The sequence below is a fragment of the Rhineura floridana genome, chromosome 7, assembly GCF_030035675.1.
Source record: "Rhineura floridana isolate rRhiFlo1 chromosome 7, rRhiFlo1.hap2, whole genome shotgun sequence".
Taxonomy (NCBI): Eukaryota; Metazoa; Chordata; class Lepidosauria; order Squamata; family Rhineuridae; genus Rhineura; species Rhineura floridana.
In genome coordinates, this window is record NC_084486.1 from 7,000,580 (window position 1) to 7,016,049 (window position 15,470).

At 44.7% G+C, this 15,470-nt stretch overlaps 1 protein-coding gene across 5 annotated transcripts in view; it reads left to right on the top strand.

The window, feature by feature from the left end:
* Nucleotides 1-15,470, top strand: part of ZSWIM8 (zinc finger SWIM-type containing 8) — a 111,266-nt gene that overhangs the window by 64,973 nt on the left and 30,823 nt on the right. For all 5 annotated transcript variants that reach the window (XM_061634794.1, XM_061634795.1, XM_061634796.1 and 2 more), the window contains one exon: nt 13,405-13,584. In XM_061634794.1, coding sequence (XP_061490778.1) covers nt 13,405-13,584 — 180 coding nt within the window. The remainder of the gene's footprint in view (nt 1-13,404; nt 13,585-15,470) is intronic.

Sequence of the window (15,470 nt, forward strand, 5' to 3'; positions counted from 1 at the left end):
TATCTACTTACTTATGAGGTAGTTGGTTGTAATCTCATCTCTCCTCAGAGAGAATAGCATCAGATACAAAGCAATGGAACCCCACGTAGGTGACCACCAGCAAGATGGACACCTAGGACAGTCCAGCGAGAACCCAGGGGAACAAAGGCTATGGGTCTCAAGCCCTATACTTAAGGAAAAGAATCCCAACGGTCCAGGATTAATTAACCAATCCGGAGCTTACTGATGTAATCCCTTCTCGATGCTTCTTCACTTTTTCACGCCTTGCAGGCCCCCCTCCCAACGGTGTTCTCAACCTTCACAGGCCTGCATGGCCTTGAGTACCAAGCTCTTACTGATTAGCACAGATAACCAGGTGCTCCTTAACTGCCTTCAGCTGGAAAACGAAACTTAACATTTTTGCCTTTCCAGAGGCCTGTTTTCTAACAAGATATAACTCCCAGAGTTCTTTGCACTGAGCCATGATATTACATATGATTTTAACATTTCATAAAACTATACAAATTCATGACAGTCTGAAGGCAAGAATGTTCTGAAGTCAAGACTAGGGGCTTCAGGCCCCTCCCACTCTCCAGTTCATTCTTGCCTTCGTCTGAGGCAGTTGGATAGAATAGTGATAGCATTTAGCTAAGTTTTCTGTGTTTGTATTTTGTGTAAAGGAGTGTGTGGAGCTGAGTGTGGTCGTTTCCTCCCATTCCCTTCCCTCTGTCATTGCCTTGGAAGTGTGTGGGACTGTTTTTTCATTCCATTCCTTTGCTGTTTTTTAATTTTGACTGGTATTTTTTGGGGGGTTTCCTGTTTTGTCTCTACCCCCCTGGTTCCCTTTGTTGGGGACTGTGCCAGCTGCTGCTCTTCCCTTAGCCGGAAGACTGCGGCTGCGGCTCTGCCTTCCTCAGGCGGCGGCGGCTGGCTTTTTTCTGTCAGGGGCCTGCGGCTGCGGCTTCCTGTTCAGCGCCAACGCTGCTCCGTTCCGTTTCTCTTGCCGGCTGTTTCAGTGGCGGCCCGCCTTAGTTTTCCAGCTGGGTGCCTGGAGCTGCGGCTCCTTTTTTATCTAGCCTCGGCGGCGGCGTTTACTTTTTCTGTTGGCTGCTGCCCCCCTCCTCGCTCTGGCTCACTTTACAGCCGTTTTAAGAAGCCACGACTGTGCTCCTCGACTTTCCTGCTGCGATAGGAGCATGTGGAGGCCGTTCTGCTTCCAGACGGCAGCAGTTTTCCTGGCGGGTTCTTTTTTGGGTCCCAGTGCCTTTCTGTGACTGCCATTGCTGCTTCTTTGTCCCGATCGCCATTTTGTTTTTGCTAATTTTCCCACAGAAAGTTCAAAATGGAGTCCCTGACAACCATCAGGGAGTTGCTCTACCCTCAGGTTTTCTTGTTATCGATCGACGTGAAAGAAGCCTACCTCCGTGTGCCTATCCACCCTCTCCACAGGACGTATCTGAGTTTTGCCCACAATGGTGCACATTTCCAATTCCATGCAATGCCTTTTGGACTGTCATCTTCACTCAGAGTGTTTTCCAAGATAATGGTTACTCTGGTGGCTCGTCTTCACCTTCAGGGTATCTATATCCACCCTTATTTAGACAACCATCTGGTCTGCTCAGCCTCAGCCAATCAAGTTCTGAGGGACCTGGACTACACCCTGCGAGTGTTATCCCAACATGGCTTGCCACTGCCTACAGCATCTGGGAGTGGTATTGGATATGGTGGACAGACCATCACCCTCTCCCCGAAGTGGATCCTCAAGATTAAGATGGCTGCCCTGGAACTGCTCTCCTCTCCATCAGGGGACTTGATGTTTCTAGCCAAGATCCTCGGCCTTTTTTATTTCAACTGTGCAAATTGTGCCTCCCTTCATCATCTGCACCCCTTGCAAATGGGCATTGCTTCCTTACAAGCAATGGATACTGCTCGCAGTCATCATCTCTCATTTGGTCTTTCTCCTTCCCTCATACATTTACTGGTTTGGTGGACTCTGGACAGCAACCTGCAGTGCAGGATTCCCTTTTGGAATCCTTGTGGGACTACCATCACTACAGATGTGAGTCTACTTAGCTGGGGTGCTCATTACTTCTTGGACTTTGTTCACGGTGTCTGGTCCTCAGTTGCTTGGAGCTGAATCTTCAACATTTTGTTCCGAAGTTCAGCCTTGTCCAGGTGTTGATCCTCACCAATAACACCACACAGAAAGACCATGTCAGCGGTCAACAGGGGAGACGGCGGGGACTTGTTCTCACAGCCTGCAAGCAGAGTCGACACTCCTCATCTCATGGGCGGAGTCTCATCTTCTGTTCAAGCGGAGCATCTCAGAGATACTTTTAACATAATGGCTGATTTATTAAATCATCAACCAGATTCTCCTGGGGGAGTGGCAGCTACATCCCAGGGTCTTCACTTCTTTTCAGCATCACTGCAGCCCACTTCTTTTGGATCTCTTCACCTCCAGTCTCAATTCTCAGCTTCCGCACTTCTTTTTTTTGCTTCCTTGTGGCCAGGAGTAGAGCAGGTAGACACACTCTCTGCCCTGGGGACTTCTTTATGTCTTCCCTCTGACTCTGCTTCTGGCTAGGACTCTTAAGGTCTGGGAAGAGGAGGCAGAAGTGATCCTTGAGGCCCCTCACTGGCCTTGTTGCCCTTGGATGTCCAAAATTCTCCATCTGGTGGTCGCCAGGCCGCATTCCAATTTTGTTGCAGGGTCCTGTGTGGCATCCATACCCAGGCTGATTGAGGCTGACAGCTTGGCAGCTGAGCGCCATCTATTGAAGAAGATGGGCTTCTCCAACAACGTGGTTGCAACTGCCCTGGTTTCTCATTGTTCCTCTGCATTGTGTATCTATGGCTCAGCCTGGAAGCATTTTGCTGAATAGTGTGCATGCCAGACGGTATGGCCTACCAAGCACTTGTCTTTGGTTTTCTACAAAATGGTCTTTGCCTGGGCCTCAAGTCAGACACCTTATGGTGGCACACGTCTACCATTTCTTTAGCGCTCTGCATTCATACCACCAAAAGTCTAGGATCTCACCCTCTAGTCCATCATTTCCATTGTGGAACTGTGGCAATCTGCCCTCTGGTTGTATATCGCTTTCCTTCCTGGGATTTTCACAAGGCATTGTCAGCTCTGCAGCAACCACCGTTTGAGCCCTTGAGTGTGGTTTATCTCCATATCTCCCTGAAGGTCATGTTTCTTGTTGCCATCACTTCAAATTGGCATGTTTCCAAGTTGGGGGCTCTTTTCAGTCATCAAATACCTGTGTGTTTTCCATCCTGACAGGGTTGTACTGGGTATGGATCCTACCTTCGTCCCAAAGGTAGACACTGCTTTTCCTCACCACCAGGAGCTTGTTTTACCTTTGTCCTCATCCAGTGCATCCTTGAGAATGAAGGTAACATTCCCTGGATGTCTGCAGAGCCTTAAAGTCTATTTTATGAAGACTAAGTCCTTTAGTCAGACTCTTTTTGCTTCATTCCATCCTGGTTTCATGGGTAGGAAGATCTCCAGTGCCGCCTTGTCCCTTTGGGTACAGAATTTTATTGCACTTGCCTACAAGTCCTGGGGACTCCCAGCACCCCGAATGCTGATTTCACCAGGTCTGTGGCTGCAAATGCAGCCTTTTCCATGCATACTTCCTTAGGTGTTTAATCATCTCCCAATACATTTACCTCTCATAATATTGATTCCAGTGCTTCTTCGGATGTGGCTTTTGGTCGAAGAGTACTCCAGCATGTTAACATGCCCCTCTAAACAGCATTTTAGTCTCCCCTCTTTTGGGCTCTGCTGAGGTACATCCCATATGAAGGGTCATCGTCTTTGTAGAAGGGAAGATTTGGTTCTTACCTGAAATAACGAGCTTTCATGACCCACCCTTTTGACATTTGGAAGAGGTTGTTCACTGGCTGGATTGTTGGGAAGATTCCTTTGTGGAGGAAGTAGTCTTTATATTTGCTCTGTTGTGTTTTTTCTCCTCATGTTACATTTGTTGATTTGAGTGTGTTCCAGCTCTGGTTCCTGTGCTCCAGGCGGTATTGGACTGGAGTCTCATGAACTCACGCAAGAGTTGGCTCCTTCCTCCAAAGCTCTTGCTATTCCTGCCTGTGGCCACCAGGAGGCAGCCACAACCCATGTGAAGGGTCATTGTCATCGAGAAGATACCTTCAGACGAGAACTAATCTTCCCTTCTTTTAGTTGGCTTTATGGACAAACTAAAGGAAAAAGATAAGAGTTAGTGGGAAAGATTTGCCTGTCCTTTGTGAAGCTAGCTGGTGATGTGATGAGGGTAATTGGGTCTCCTCTGGAGCAAAAGGGAAGTTGGGAGAATAAGGTCTTTTTCTGGGAGAGATATCTTATTTTTTATTATTATTATTATTATTATTATTATTATTATTATTATTATTATTATTATTATTATTATTATTATTATTTATTGAATCTCTTAGTCGCCCATCTGGCTGGCTATCCAGCCACTCTGGGTGACGTACAAAATAGGCATACAAATATAATAGACATTAAAAATCTGAAAACAATGATAAAATCTAGCCCACCCCAAAAGCCTGCCTGAAGAGTCAAACTCATTATAGAGGGGGCATGGCAGAGATAATTTGGGAGGGCGTTCCACAGGGGTGGGGGCCACAGTTGAAAAAGCCCTCTCTCTAGTCCTCACCAATCTGGCAGTTTTGACTGATGGGATAGAGAGAAGGTCTTTTGAGGCTGATCTTGTTGGGTGGCATAGCTGATGATGCTGGAGGCGCTCCTTCAGATAGACTGGGCCGAAACCGTATAGGGATTTAAAGGTTAAAACCAACACCTTGAATTGGGCCCGGCAAGCAACTGGTAACCAGTGCAACTCTTTTAGCACTGGAGTGATGTGATCCCTCCGGCGGCTGCCTTTAATCAGGCATGCCGCCGCGTTCTGTACCAGTTGCAGATTCTGGACCGTTTTCAAGGGTAGCCTCATGTAGAGCGCATTACAGTAGTCTAGGCAAGAGGAGACCAGGGCATGTACCACCGATGGGAGCAGATGATTGGGAAGGTAGGGGCGCAGCCTCCGTATCAGATGGAGTTGATACAGTGCTGCCTGGCTCACAGCCGAGACCTGAGCTTCCATGGACAGTTGGGAGTCAAGAATGATCCCGAAGCTGCGGACCTGGTCTTTCAGGGGCAATTGTACCCCGTTGACGATTGGAAAGCAAGTATCATTACGGATGAACATGGCCGGCCAGCACTGACTAAGCACAACAAGTGGTGAGCTCCCTCGTTCTGCTTTCTAAGTCTTTAAATCTTTTATTAACTTGTTTGGATAACCTTGGACTACTTCATGTTTGCTAGAACATACTGTGAAGATACTCTACTGTTTAAGAAGAACTAAACTGATTTATTTTGACGAGGGCTCTTATCTCTGAGCTGCTAATGCCCTCTAAAAGAAACCAAGAATTTAAGCTGAAAGGATTGAGAGCTGAGAAGATGAGCTAGAGAGCTACCAAGCTTAGAACAAAGAACAAAAGAATAAAAGCATTTACCTGTTTACAATGAAAGAACCTCCGTTGATGGTGATTGCTTTTCTTTAAGAACTTAACTCCCTAACTGCCTGTAAAGATAAAGCTTCCCTCTTTCCACTTAACCACAGACTTGATTTATGAACAGTAGATGAACAGTAGATTTGTGCCACAGTCCTTAGTGATTTACCAGGAGGTCGGCCATAAGCCTTATAATTCTACATTTTGTAGCTTTCTTAAGATTGATTACACTATTAATGACCAAGGATGGTGCTAACCAGAGCTGGTTATAGATCACTGCGAATTTCTCCGACTCGGGATGAGTCTCTTAAAGGGAAAGGGAAACAAATGAAAATCACTCATTTCCTTGAGAGGGGGCAGAAAGTGCAGAAAACACAGGAACCCGAGCGTGGGAGTGAGGATAATGCAAGGCATGATTAGTCACTGGACACCAAGGGATACCTGCTTGTTGATAATATCAGTGTGGAGAATACCAACAACCTTGCAACAGAGCTTGCTTTGGTAGAGGACTCAATGCACCCCACACCCTCCCTTCCCTTGACTCTGAACTCCTTCATAATACCAGATGATGATTCATTGCCAAATCAAGCGTTACCAGCACAAAATAACAATGTAAACCTCCAGAGCTCTTTGGAGCTGATAGAGCCTTTACAGTCAGAAAGGCTCCCCGTAGAAGGATGGCTTCTTCCAATTTCACAAGATATAAACTGTATTAAATCTTTCCTGAACCAAACTAATTGTCTTCTAATCACTCTTACTGAAAATAATGGCTGGGAACTGGAACCAGCTAACTAAGGAGCCGAACAAACAATTGAGTGCTTGCCAACCTCCCAAAAGTAAGCAGAAAGCAGAGTGCTCTAAGGACTTACCTAAAGTTACTAGAAAAAAGAGGCTGAACCCTCAAAAGAAGGCAAAAAATATCAAGAACCCTAAGTTCCCAACCTATAAAAAAATGCAATTTGGGAAACTTTTTCGACACCTTGAAACTGACTCCGAATCCAGAGCTACCCCACGGGATACTACAGTCTCTGGTAGTAAGAGAAAGTCTAAGGATAAGTCCAGCCTCCATCCTTTATCTGAGATGGTCGATCACCATCTTGTTGCTTCTGTTGAGGAGCTCCATGCTCAAGAAGCATTCTTACAGTGACCTTCTGCAAACGTACCTCCTGAGACCATGACTCCTGTGTTAAAGGGCAACTTAGATAAAAATTGGAATCTAATTTTGGATAGGAAGAAATTGATGTTAGCTAACTTCCAGAGACCTAGAGGTTTCCTCCCGCAGATGCTAAGAAAAACTCATCTTTTGAACGTCCTCAAGGAAACACTCCCGGACCATTCTCTCCATCTAGATATAGCCCGAGTGGATTACCTTCCCCTCCATATAAGACACACGCTTTGATTACTTTTAATGACCCGAGCCGTGCATCCATTCTTTATGCTCTCAGAAAGGAATTAAGTAGACACGATCTCTATCTCCAAAGAGTTTTCAAAAATGCTGCACCTCCGCTATCTCTGACTTATACGCTGCGAAATTACATGGGAAGTAGTATGAAGAATGGGGGCTGTAAATACACGATCTCCCCAACTTGTATTGGTGCTCAGGAGCTGATTCGACCTCATAAGCCCTATGATGCCCTATCATACTTGAAGCCAATCGACAAAGAAATTGTATCTGACATTCACCCTTTTACGAATGATACTAACATTTTTGAGAAGGAAGAATGTTGGCTGATACAGTCATTTGGAGAGCTCCCTCCTGAGGCTCAGGTGGAAATACTAATTAAATTGGACACTTTGAAAGACCATTTAACAACCTTGCATCTGAAAAGTGGCAGCTACCAGGAGGAAATGCAAAGCTCTTCCCTGGAAAATCCCCTTTTACATCATGAGGCCCCTGCTCCGAAGATTTTGATCTCATCTCAGGAAAGAGAATCTGAGATTCAGCCACCTGCGACTCTTGACAGCTACTAATCTTGCTGTAAATCTCGGATTGTCTGCTCACTCTTTGAACCTTCGGACTTTTCGACCTGAAGGTAATAACCCCACACCAAGAAAACCCTCATTGACATGGACAGAGATGAGAAAATTAGAGGTAGAAGAACTCTGCTCATATGACTCCTGCCCTACTGCAAAGGAGTCCCCAAATAAAGCTTTAGGATGGATCTCTTCCAATGTGAGTAGATGGAGCCCAAGCTTGGAAGAGATTGAGCTATTAGAGACATCTATTGACCACCTTGCCCCCCATAGCATGGGCTCCTATAAATACCCTGTAGGAAAACCATGTGATTCAACTCCTTTCTTTAATGAGAGAGTAAGTCTGTTGAACACTCGGCCACCAAATCCATCTCCCCACTCTACCTGACCGAACTCTTTCAGGAAGTCTGATCAAATAAGGGTGTTGTCTTGGAATGTGTCTGGTTGGGCGAATAAGATCTGTGACCCAGACTTTTTTGCCTTTATCAACTCCCAAGACATTATATTTCTCCAGGAGACTTGGCTCAAAGAAGACCTGCTTCTGAATGACTTCTCTGCATACTCACTTGTGGCAACCTCCAGCAGAATGGGTGGCCGTCCAAAGGGGGGGCTATCTATTTTAGTCTCGACCAAACTTGGCATTACTATTACACGGCCTGAAAATCTGGATAATATAGCGATGGCCCTACTGCTCAAACTCTCCCTTTTTACCTTTTTGTTAATCAATGTGTATATTCCACCTTTACACCAAAAAAATATGATCAGAGATAATTGGGAAAAGATGGAGGGATATATCAGCAAACTTTTGTCTGATCACCCTGAAGCCTCTGCAATGGTGGCTGGAGACTTCAACGCCAGAATTGGCCCCAATGATGAAGCCCTGTACTCGCATTTCCAACTTTTACCTTCAAATCCTGAGTGGGAGCACCCCCTTCCGCAGAGACAATCTAAAGATCAGAAGTGTAACTTTGCTGGATTATGTCTTTTACAACTGATTAACTCCCTTGACTTTGTGATACTCAATGGGAGTATAATGGGGGACACTCAGGGCAAATTTACATTTATATCCAGTTTGGGGGCCTCTACCATAGATTACTTTATGGTATCCTATAAGCTAGTCCATAGGGTTTCTTACTGTGGGGTGGGTGTAAGAGGTAACAGTGACCGCTTACTTTTGCATCTGATTCTCAATCCTGGGGATCATGCAATTCGTATGGAGTGTGATCCAATGTTGAATTTGTTGGCCAAGCATAGACATGCACACATAAAATGGTCCCCGAAATTAAAAGCTGTTATGTTAAAACTCCTCCATTCAGAGGAAATTTCTTCCTTGTGTGAAACTATGATTACAGCACAGACGCCGAAAGTAGCGGTAGAGAATTCCCAGAAATTTGTTACCTCTATTCGCGATCCATTGATTCCTAAAATCGTTGGAAGGCTTGAAACCCTACAGCATAATTCTAAACCATGGTTTGACCACGAGTGTGTTACTTTAAAGAACTTACTTTTGAGTAAATATAAATTTTATAGATCCTTAGACTTACCATTTTTACCTGATGAATATTTTGGGCTTAAGAAGTGCTACAAAGCATTAATTAGATCCAAAAAACAGCTCGCTAGGAGAGAGGTCTGGGAGAACCTGATAAATGCTGTCAGAGTGAGGGATTCATCTACCTTTTGGAAACTGGTCTCTTGGGGCGGTCAGTCTTCCGTTCCGGCTATGGACTTTCATATTCCACCCACAGTTTGGGAATCCCATTTTAAAGCGATTTTTGCTAAATCCCAAAATAAAGATTCCACTCGTGAATTGTTTAGCCACCTGGAAACGCTCCCTGAATGGCCCCCAGTCTCAATATCAGAAATTGTCTCGCTTATAAACAAACTTAAACCAGGAAAGGCCCCAGGTAGTGAGAATCTCCCCCCGGACCTTCTCAAAGACAATGTGGACTGGTGGGCTCCACTTTTGGCTGCTCTCTTCACGCACATTGATCGATCTGCCCGCCTACCTGATGACTGGAGACTGGCCATTATAATTCCTGTTTTCAAAAAAGGGAAACGCTCGGACCCTGCCATCTATCGCCCAATTAGCTTGCTAAGTGTGATCAGCAAGCTGTATGCCAGCCATTTGCTAGAGACATTTTATGACTGGCTTGAGATCCATAAGATCCTTGATGATGAACAAGCCAGCTTCAGGGCGGGACGCTCTACCCTTGACCAGGGGCTGATATGTCCCCCTCTGCGGGAACCCTGTATGCGGCGTTTATAGATTATAAATCAGCATTTGACCTGACTCCTAGGGAAAGACTCTGGAATAAATTGATGGAGCGTAACATTGACAGACGACTTTTGTCTCTGATTAAGAGCCTATACGAGAACACCTATTTGAAAGTTGGGTGCAACCGCGCAGGACAGTTAACCGCTCCTATTCCAACTCATCAAGGTGTTAAGCAGGGCTGTGTACTTGCTCCCTCGCTGTTCAATTGTTATATTAACCCCTTAATCAAACATCTCACAGAGGAAAATGCCCACCCACCCATCTTGGCAGGTAGACCTTTATCGACTCTACTGTATGCGGACGACGCTGCCCTCCTGTCTTTAACATGCGTGGGCTTGCGACGCCTTCTGAGAGCGCTTACCTCTTTTTGTAAGACAGAAAAGCTAATACTCAATTATGATAAGTCTAAGATCTTAGTATTTACACGCAAAAGGCTCAAACATTGCTGGCTATTAAATGATCACCCTATTGAACAAGTTTCCCTGTTTAGATACTTGGGAATTATTTTCCACTCCTCGGGCTCTTGGAAACCCCACTTGAGCAATGTTGTCGAAACTGCTCAGAGAAGTATTAGGGCGCTATTGGCATTCTTCTTTTCTAATGGGGGCCAACATATTCTCTCAGCTATGATGGTGTTCAACGCTAGAGTGGTGTCCCAACTTCTTTATGGCACCCAGCTATGTACCCAGGGTAATTATGCCCCTCTGGAATGTGTCCAATCTAAATTTATCAGGACCATTTTAGGTCTTCCAAGCTGTGTTCCAAACGTTGCTCTCCGCCGGGAAGTAGACACCCTGCTGATTGAGTCTAGGGCTTGGGTCCAGAGGTTGAATTTGTGGCAAAAATTAACTTTTTCTCCTGTGGGACTTGCTCCGCTAACTCTCATTGATACTTACCAATCTAGATGGAAACTTGCGGTGATCTCCAAACTCCAGTCACTTGGTTTTTCTCAGGCAGCAGTATTACATCTTGGGTACTTCAAGGCTAAAGACCTTATTTCACAATGTATTAGGGATATTGAACTTCAAAATAATCTGGCTCATTTGGCAGCTTTCCCTAATACTTCGGTCAGTGTAAATGTACCTACTTCGGCGGGCTATTTATCTAATCTGTGTATCCCTAAGTATAGAAAGGCATTTACTCTAGCAAGATATAATGTACTCCTCTCAGCCTTATTGGAAGGGCAGTACAAGAGAGTGCCTTATTCAGAACGATTTTGTATTTGTAACTCTGGTGCGGTGGAAACCGTTGAACATGTATTATTGCACTGTGCCCTTTACTCTGATTTACGTACTTTGTTCATTGCCCCGTGTCTTCTTAAAAGAGCTAGAATATTAGAAGAAAATTCCTTCCACGCTCTACTTGAGGATCGTGACCCATTCATTACTGATATGGTATCTAGATTCTGTGTTGCGGCCATGGCCCGCAGAAAGAGCTTGGTCTAATCATTTTAATCCCTGTTCTTACCATTTTAAGATGTATTTTATGGATTTGGAAACGTGTGTTTTATGTTTTTTGTATGTATTTATTTTGCTTGCTGGTCATGGACCGAAATAAACATTCATTCATTCATTCATACCCCGTTGAGCACCAGGTCCAAATCCTCATACCTTCCCTTGTCTCCCACGAACAGTACCTCGGTTTTGTCAGGGTTCAGTTTCAGCTTATTCCTTCCCATCCAGCCACTCACCGACTCCAGAAACTTGGACAGGGTTTCTACAGCCAACCTTATCTTCTGAGCTGATTAGTGGCAACTTTTATGCTCAAATCTTGAGTTTAATCATTCAAATAATGAGGAAGGGCTGCTGGGAGGAAGGGTGGGATATAAATCAAATAATAAATAAAATAAATAAAAAATAAAAACAAAGATTTGATTCCTGTTTCCTGATGGCTCATCCAACCCTGGGATGATTGGGATATTAAGATTTCTAAAATTATCAGTCTAAAGGCAAACTGACTGACTGGTTATCTTTCCTATCTTGGGTTGAAAATGGGGGTGGACTGACATCCTGTCTTACTATCTGGCAAGTGATGGCCAGAGAGGGATGCAGGAAGATCGAAGATTAAGTTTGGCTATGAAAGGTTCAAGAGGATGTTACAACCGTGGCATTTACTCTGTGTTGTATCCAGTTTAAGTCAGAGTAGGCCCATTGAAATAAATGGACTTAAATTAGTCACGTCCATTGGTTTCAGTGGTTTTGAGCATGACTTAGTTCGCTATAATTCATACTATTTGCTTGGAACAGTCTCTACCTGAATTCCATAGTGGAGGTATCTTATTGTCTCTCTAGGCTGGGACAAGGCTGCCTTTTCTGATGTAGGCTACCATTCCTTCAGTAACAGCAGGATTTTAGGACTACTTGGCAACAGTCTGGAGTTAGGGGTGAGTGGTAAGCTGGCCATGTTTGCAGATAATGCCACATTATTTAGGATGGTAAAAACCCAAGCAGATTCTGAAAAGTGCCAAAATGTTTCCAAATTGAGTGATTTAAGTTCATTCAGTGTACGTGTAAGGACTAAAAAAATCCTTACCTTACATATACATTGATGGAGGCTGAACTGGCTGTGATTAACAGAGAACTTGGGGCTTCAGTGGCTAGATCAGAAAAAATTGAAAATGAGATGCCCAGTATTGTAGTGAAAATGACATGACCAGTACTGCCTTTTATATAAATCTACAAGTTGGGGACTGGCAAGGAACCATTGGTGGGACGGGGGAAAGAGGAGCTAAACCTTGTCAGTCTAGCATAGTAGTGCAATTTATTATTTTATTTATTGGTCACACTTGTTCTGCCCTTCCTCCAAGAAGCTTAGGGTGATAAGAACATAAGAGCAGCCTACTGGATCAGGCCAGTGGCCCATCTAGTCCAGCATCCTGTTTTCACAGTGGCCAGCCAGATGTCTATGGGAAGCTGGCAAGCAGGTCCTGAGCACAACAGCACTCTCCCCTCCTCCAGTTTCCAGCACTTGGAGGCAGTATGCTTCTGAGTACCAACTGTAGAGGCAGAACGTGGCCATCAGGGATAGCAGCCATTGACAGCCTTATCCTCCATGAAAATGTGTAATCCTCTTGTAAAGTTGTTTGAGTTGGTGGCCATCACTGTCTCCAGAGCTTAACTATGTGCTTGCACTTGAAGTGCTTACTTTAATGTACATAGTTCCTCATTCCCATTTTATCCTTGCAACATGTCTATATGCTAAAATGAGGAGAAGGTAGAGGTGTCAGACATGGGGAGAAATAAATCAAGTAAGTTTGCAGTATATTGCTAGAGACAGACTATTACAGTGGTTGTGGAAAGTGTCCATTTTCTATATTTCAAATTTATACTCCATTCTCAATCAGGTCATCAATGTGGCTTCATAGTCAGTGGTGTCTGGAGTTTCTTGTTATTCCAATTCATGCCATATAATTCAAGCAGCAGCACCAACAATTAAAATGGTGATACTAGAAAATGTAACTCTTCACTGCATTGGAATGCAGAGCTTGTCTTGGGCCGTATCATTAGATTTGTGTGTGTATGTGTTTCATGATGCTTCTGGATTAGAGCCAGACTGTCACACTTGGGTTCCATTAATTTCAGTGGGACCTAAATTAAGTCATGACTAACTTTTCACATTGATCTGTGTTTAAACGGTTCATCATACAGGGAAAGAAGAACAAGGTATCCACCAGCAAGCAGACATGGATGGCAACAAACACCTTATCCAAAGCTGCTTTCTTACTGACTGTGCTGAGTGAGCGGCAAGAATACCACAACCTAGCTTTCCAGATTGGCATGTTTGCTCTGGAGCTGCAGAGGCCACCAGCCTCTACAAAGGCTTTGGAGGTATGTGTGGGTTTAGGATAGCTTTGGGTGAACACTTAGTTTTATCAGTGAGCTTAATGATACCCTTAAGAGTAGGGCTGTGCACTGGATTTGGCCGAGGTCCTACCAGATCAAGCCCATTCGGATGTTTCTGGACCTTGGCTGAGTTGGGTGCTGATAGCCATGGAACACTACAAGTCAGATTGCATGACTCAGAGTGACCCAGGGCTGTCAGGAGGTGAGGCATCAGGCAGGAAGAGAAGGCAGCCATAGCTCTCCCTCCTGCCTGATGAGCAGAGACAGAAATCCTCTGGGGGTGTGGGTGCGGTTTTGTAAGGGGCTGTTCTGCAGAAAAACCCTTTGCATGACAGCACCACAAAGGATTGTTCCTTCTGCACAAGGCTTGCTGCCTCCTGTGTGATGCTGTTTTGCAAAGTGCTTTCCTGCAGGAAAATCCTTTGCAAAACAGTATCATGAAGGATTGTTCCTTCTGCTCAAGGATTGCTCCATCCTCCGCAGTGCTGTCTTGCAAAGCTTTGCAAACAGCTTCACAAAGGATAAATTGGTCAATCGGAGGTGGAGGAGGAGACACAACATCTCCTTCTCCCCCTCCCCAGCATACATTTAATTGGGTTTTTTACCATAATTAAACGTGAGCCCCTCCCTAGAATGTATTTGTGAATGGTTCCAAGCTGGGGTGGGTGATCCCCTGGTTGACCCAGAGCAGGTCAGCATTATGTGTGTGTGTGTCCCCCCCCCCCGAATTGGAGCCACAGGGTGGTTGGATGTGTGTGTGCACAGCTGTACATAAAAGTTCCTTAAGAGCTAACTGCCTGCACCAAGAGAGAATGAGTTGATATCGTTAGTGGACCTAACTAAAGTTTTGATGTTGCAGCAGTTGGTGTAGGTGAAAATATTTGGGTGAAAGCATTATCTTGCCTAATATGTGAATCCAACCTAGCCATACAGCTGCACTCTAGTTGATTTTGCTCTAAGGCCATTCTCAAAGGTTCATCTTTGACAGATCCTAAGCAAAGAATGTGAACATGGGCGGAGGTTGCGTATCATTCAAGAGTGAATAACTTTTTTCAAGCCAAGGGCCACATTCCCTCATGGGCAATCTTCTGGGGGCCACATGGCAGTGGTGGGCAGGGTCAGAGGTAAAAGTTGGCTGAGCAGCAGAGGTAATTCTTGCATTGCACAGTAGATTACATGTGCACACATACACAGACACCTCCATCCAGTCCAGTAAGAGACATTATTAAAGTTAAAGGACACATTGCAGGCAGGCAAAAACACTTGAGAAGGTCACAGAACAGGACTGGAGAGGGTGCATCCCAAGGGCCAGGTAGAGAGGTCTGGAGGGTTGCATTTGGCCCTTAGGCCTGAGCTTCCCTACCCCTGATCTAATTGGATATAAGAGAGAATAAATAAGTCAAAATTTGGAGAGACTCACAATTCTAGTGCTGTTGTACACAAATATCCTCTCTGGGTGGTTTTTCCCCCTAGACTACTTGGCATAAAGTTTGTACTCAACTACAGGGAGGTAAAGAAAGAATCACTGTGCCAAGAATCTGTTAATTAGTTAAGTTGATCCATTCTCCTAACATGCTTTTATTCAGAATACATCTTCCTAAATAGGTTTGATGTGACATTGCAGAGAACCATAATTAGTGGGTTTTCTGGTTGGGGTTTTTCCTAGTTGCCTTTGGGAATCTAAGAGGCAGCCTTTAGCTGCTTGCCATCTTCACTTTATCTGAGAAAATGGGAGCTCAGAGTTGATTCTTGTGCATTGTTGACAGCACTTTTGCATTACTTCCGTTATCCAATGTCTCTGTAGAGAGGCTCTGTGGATTTGTATGGTGCACTGTGGATTTGTTTTGTTCCTTGCTCTTGTGTATCAAACA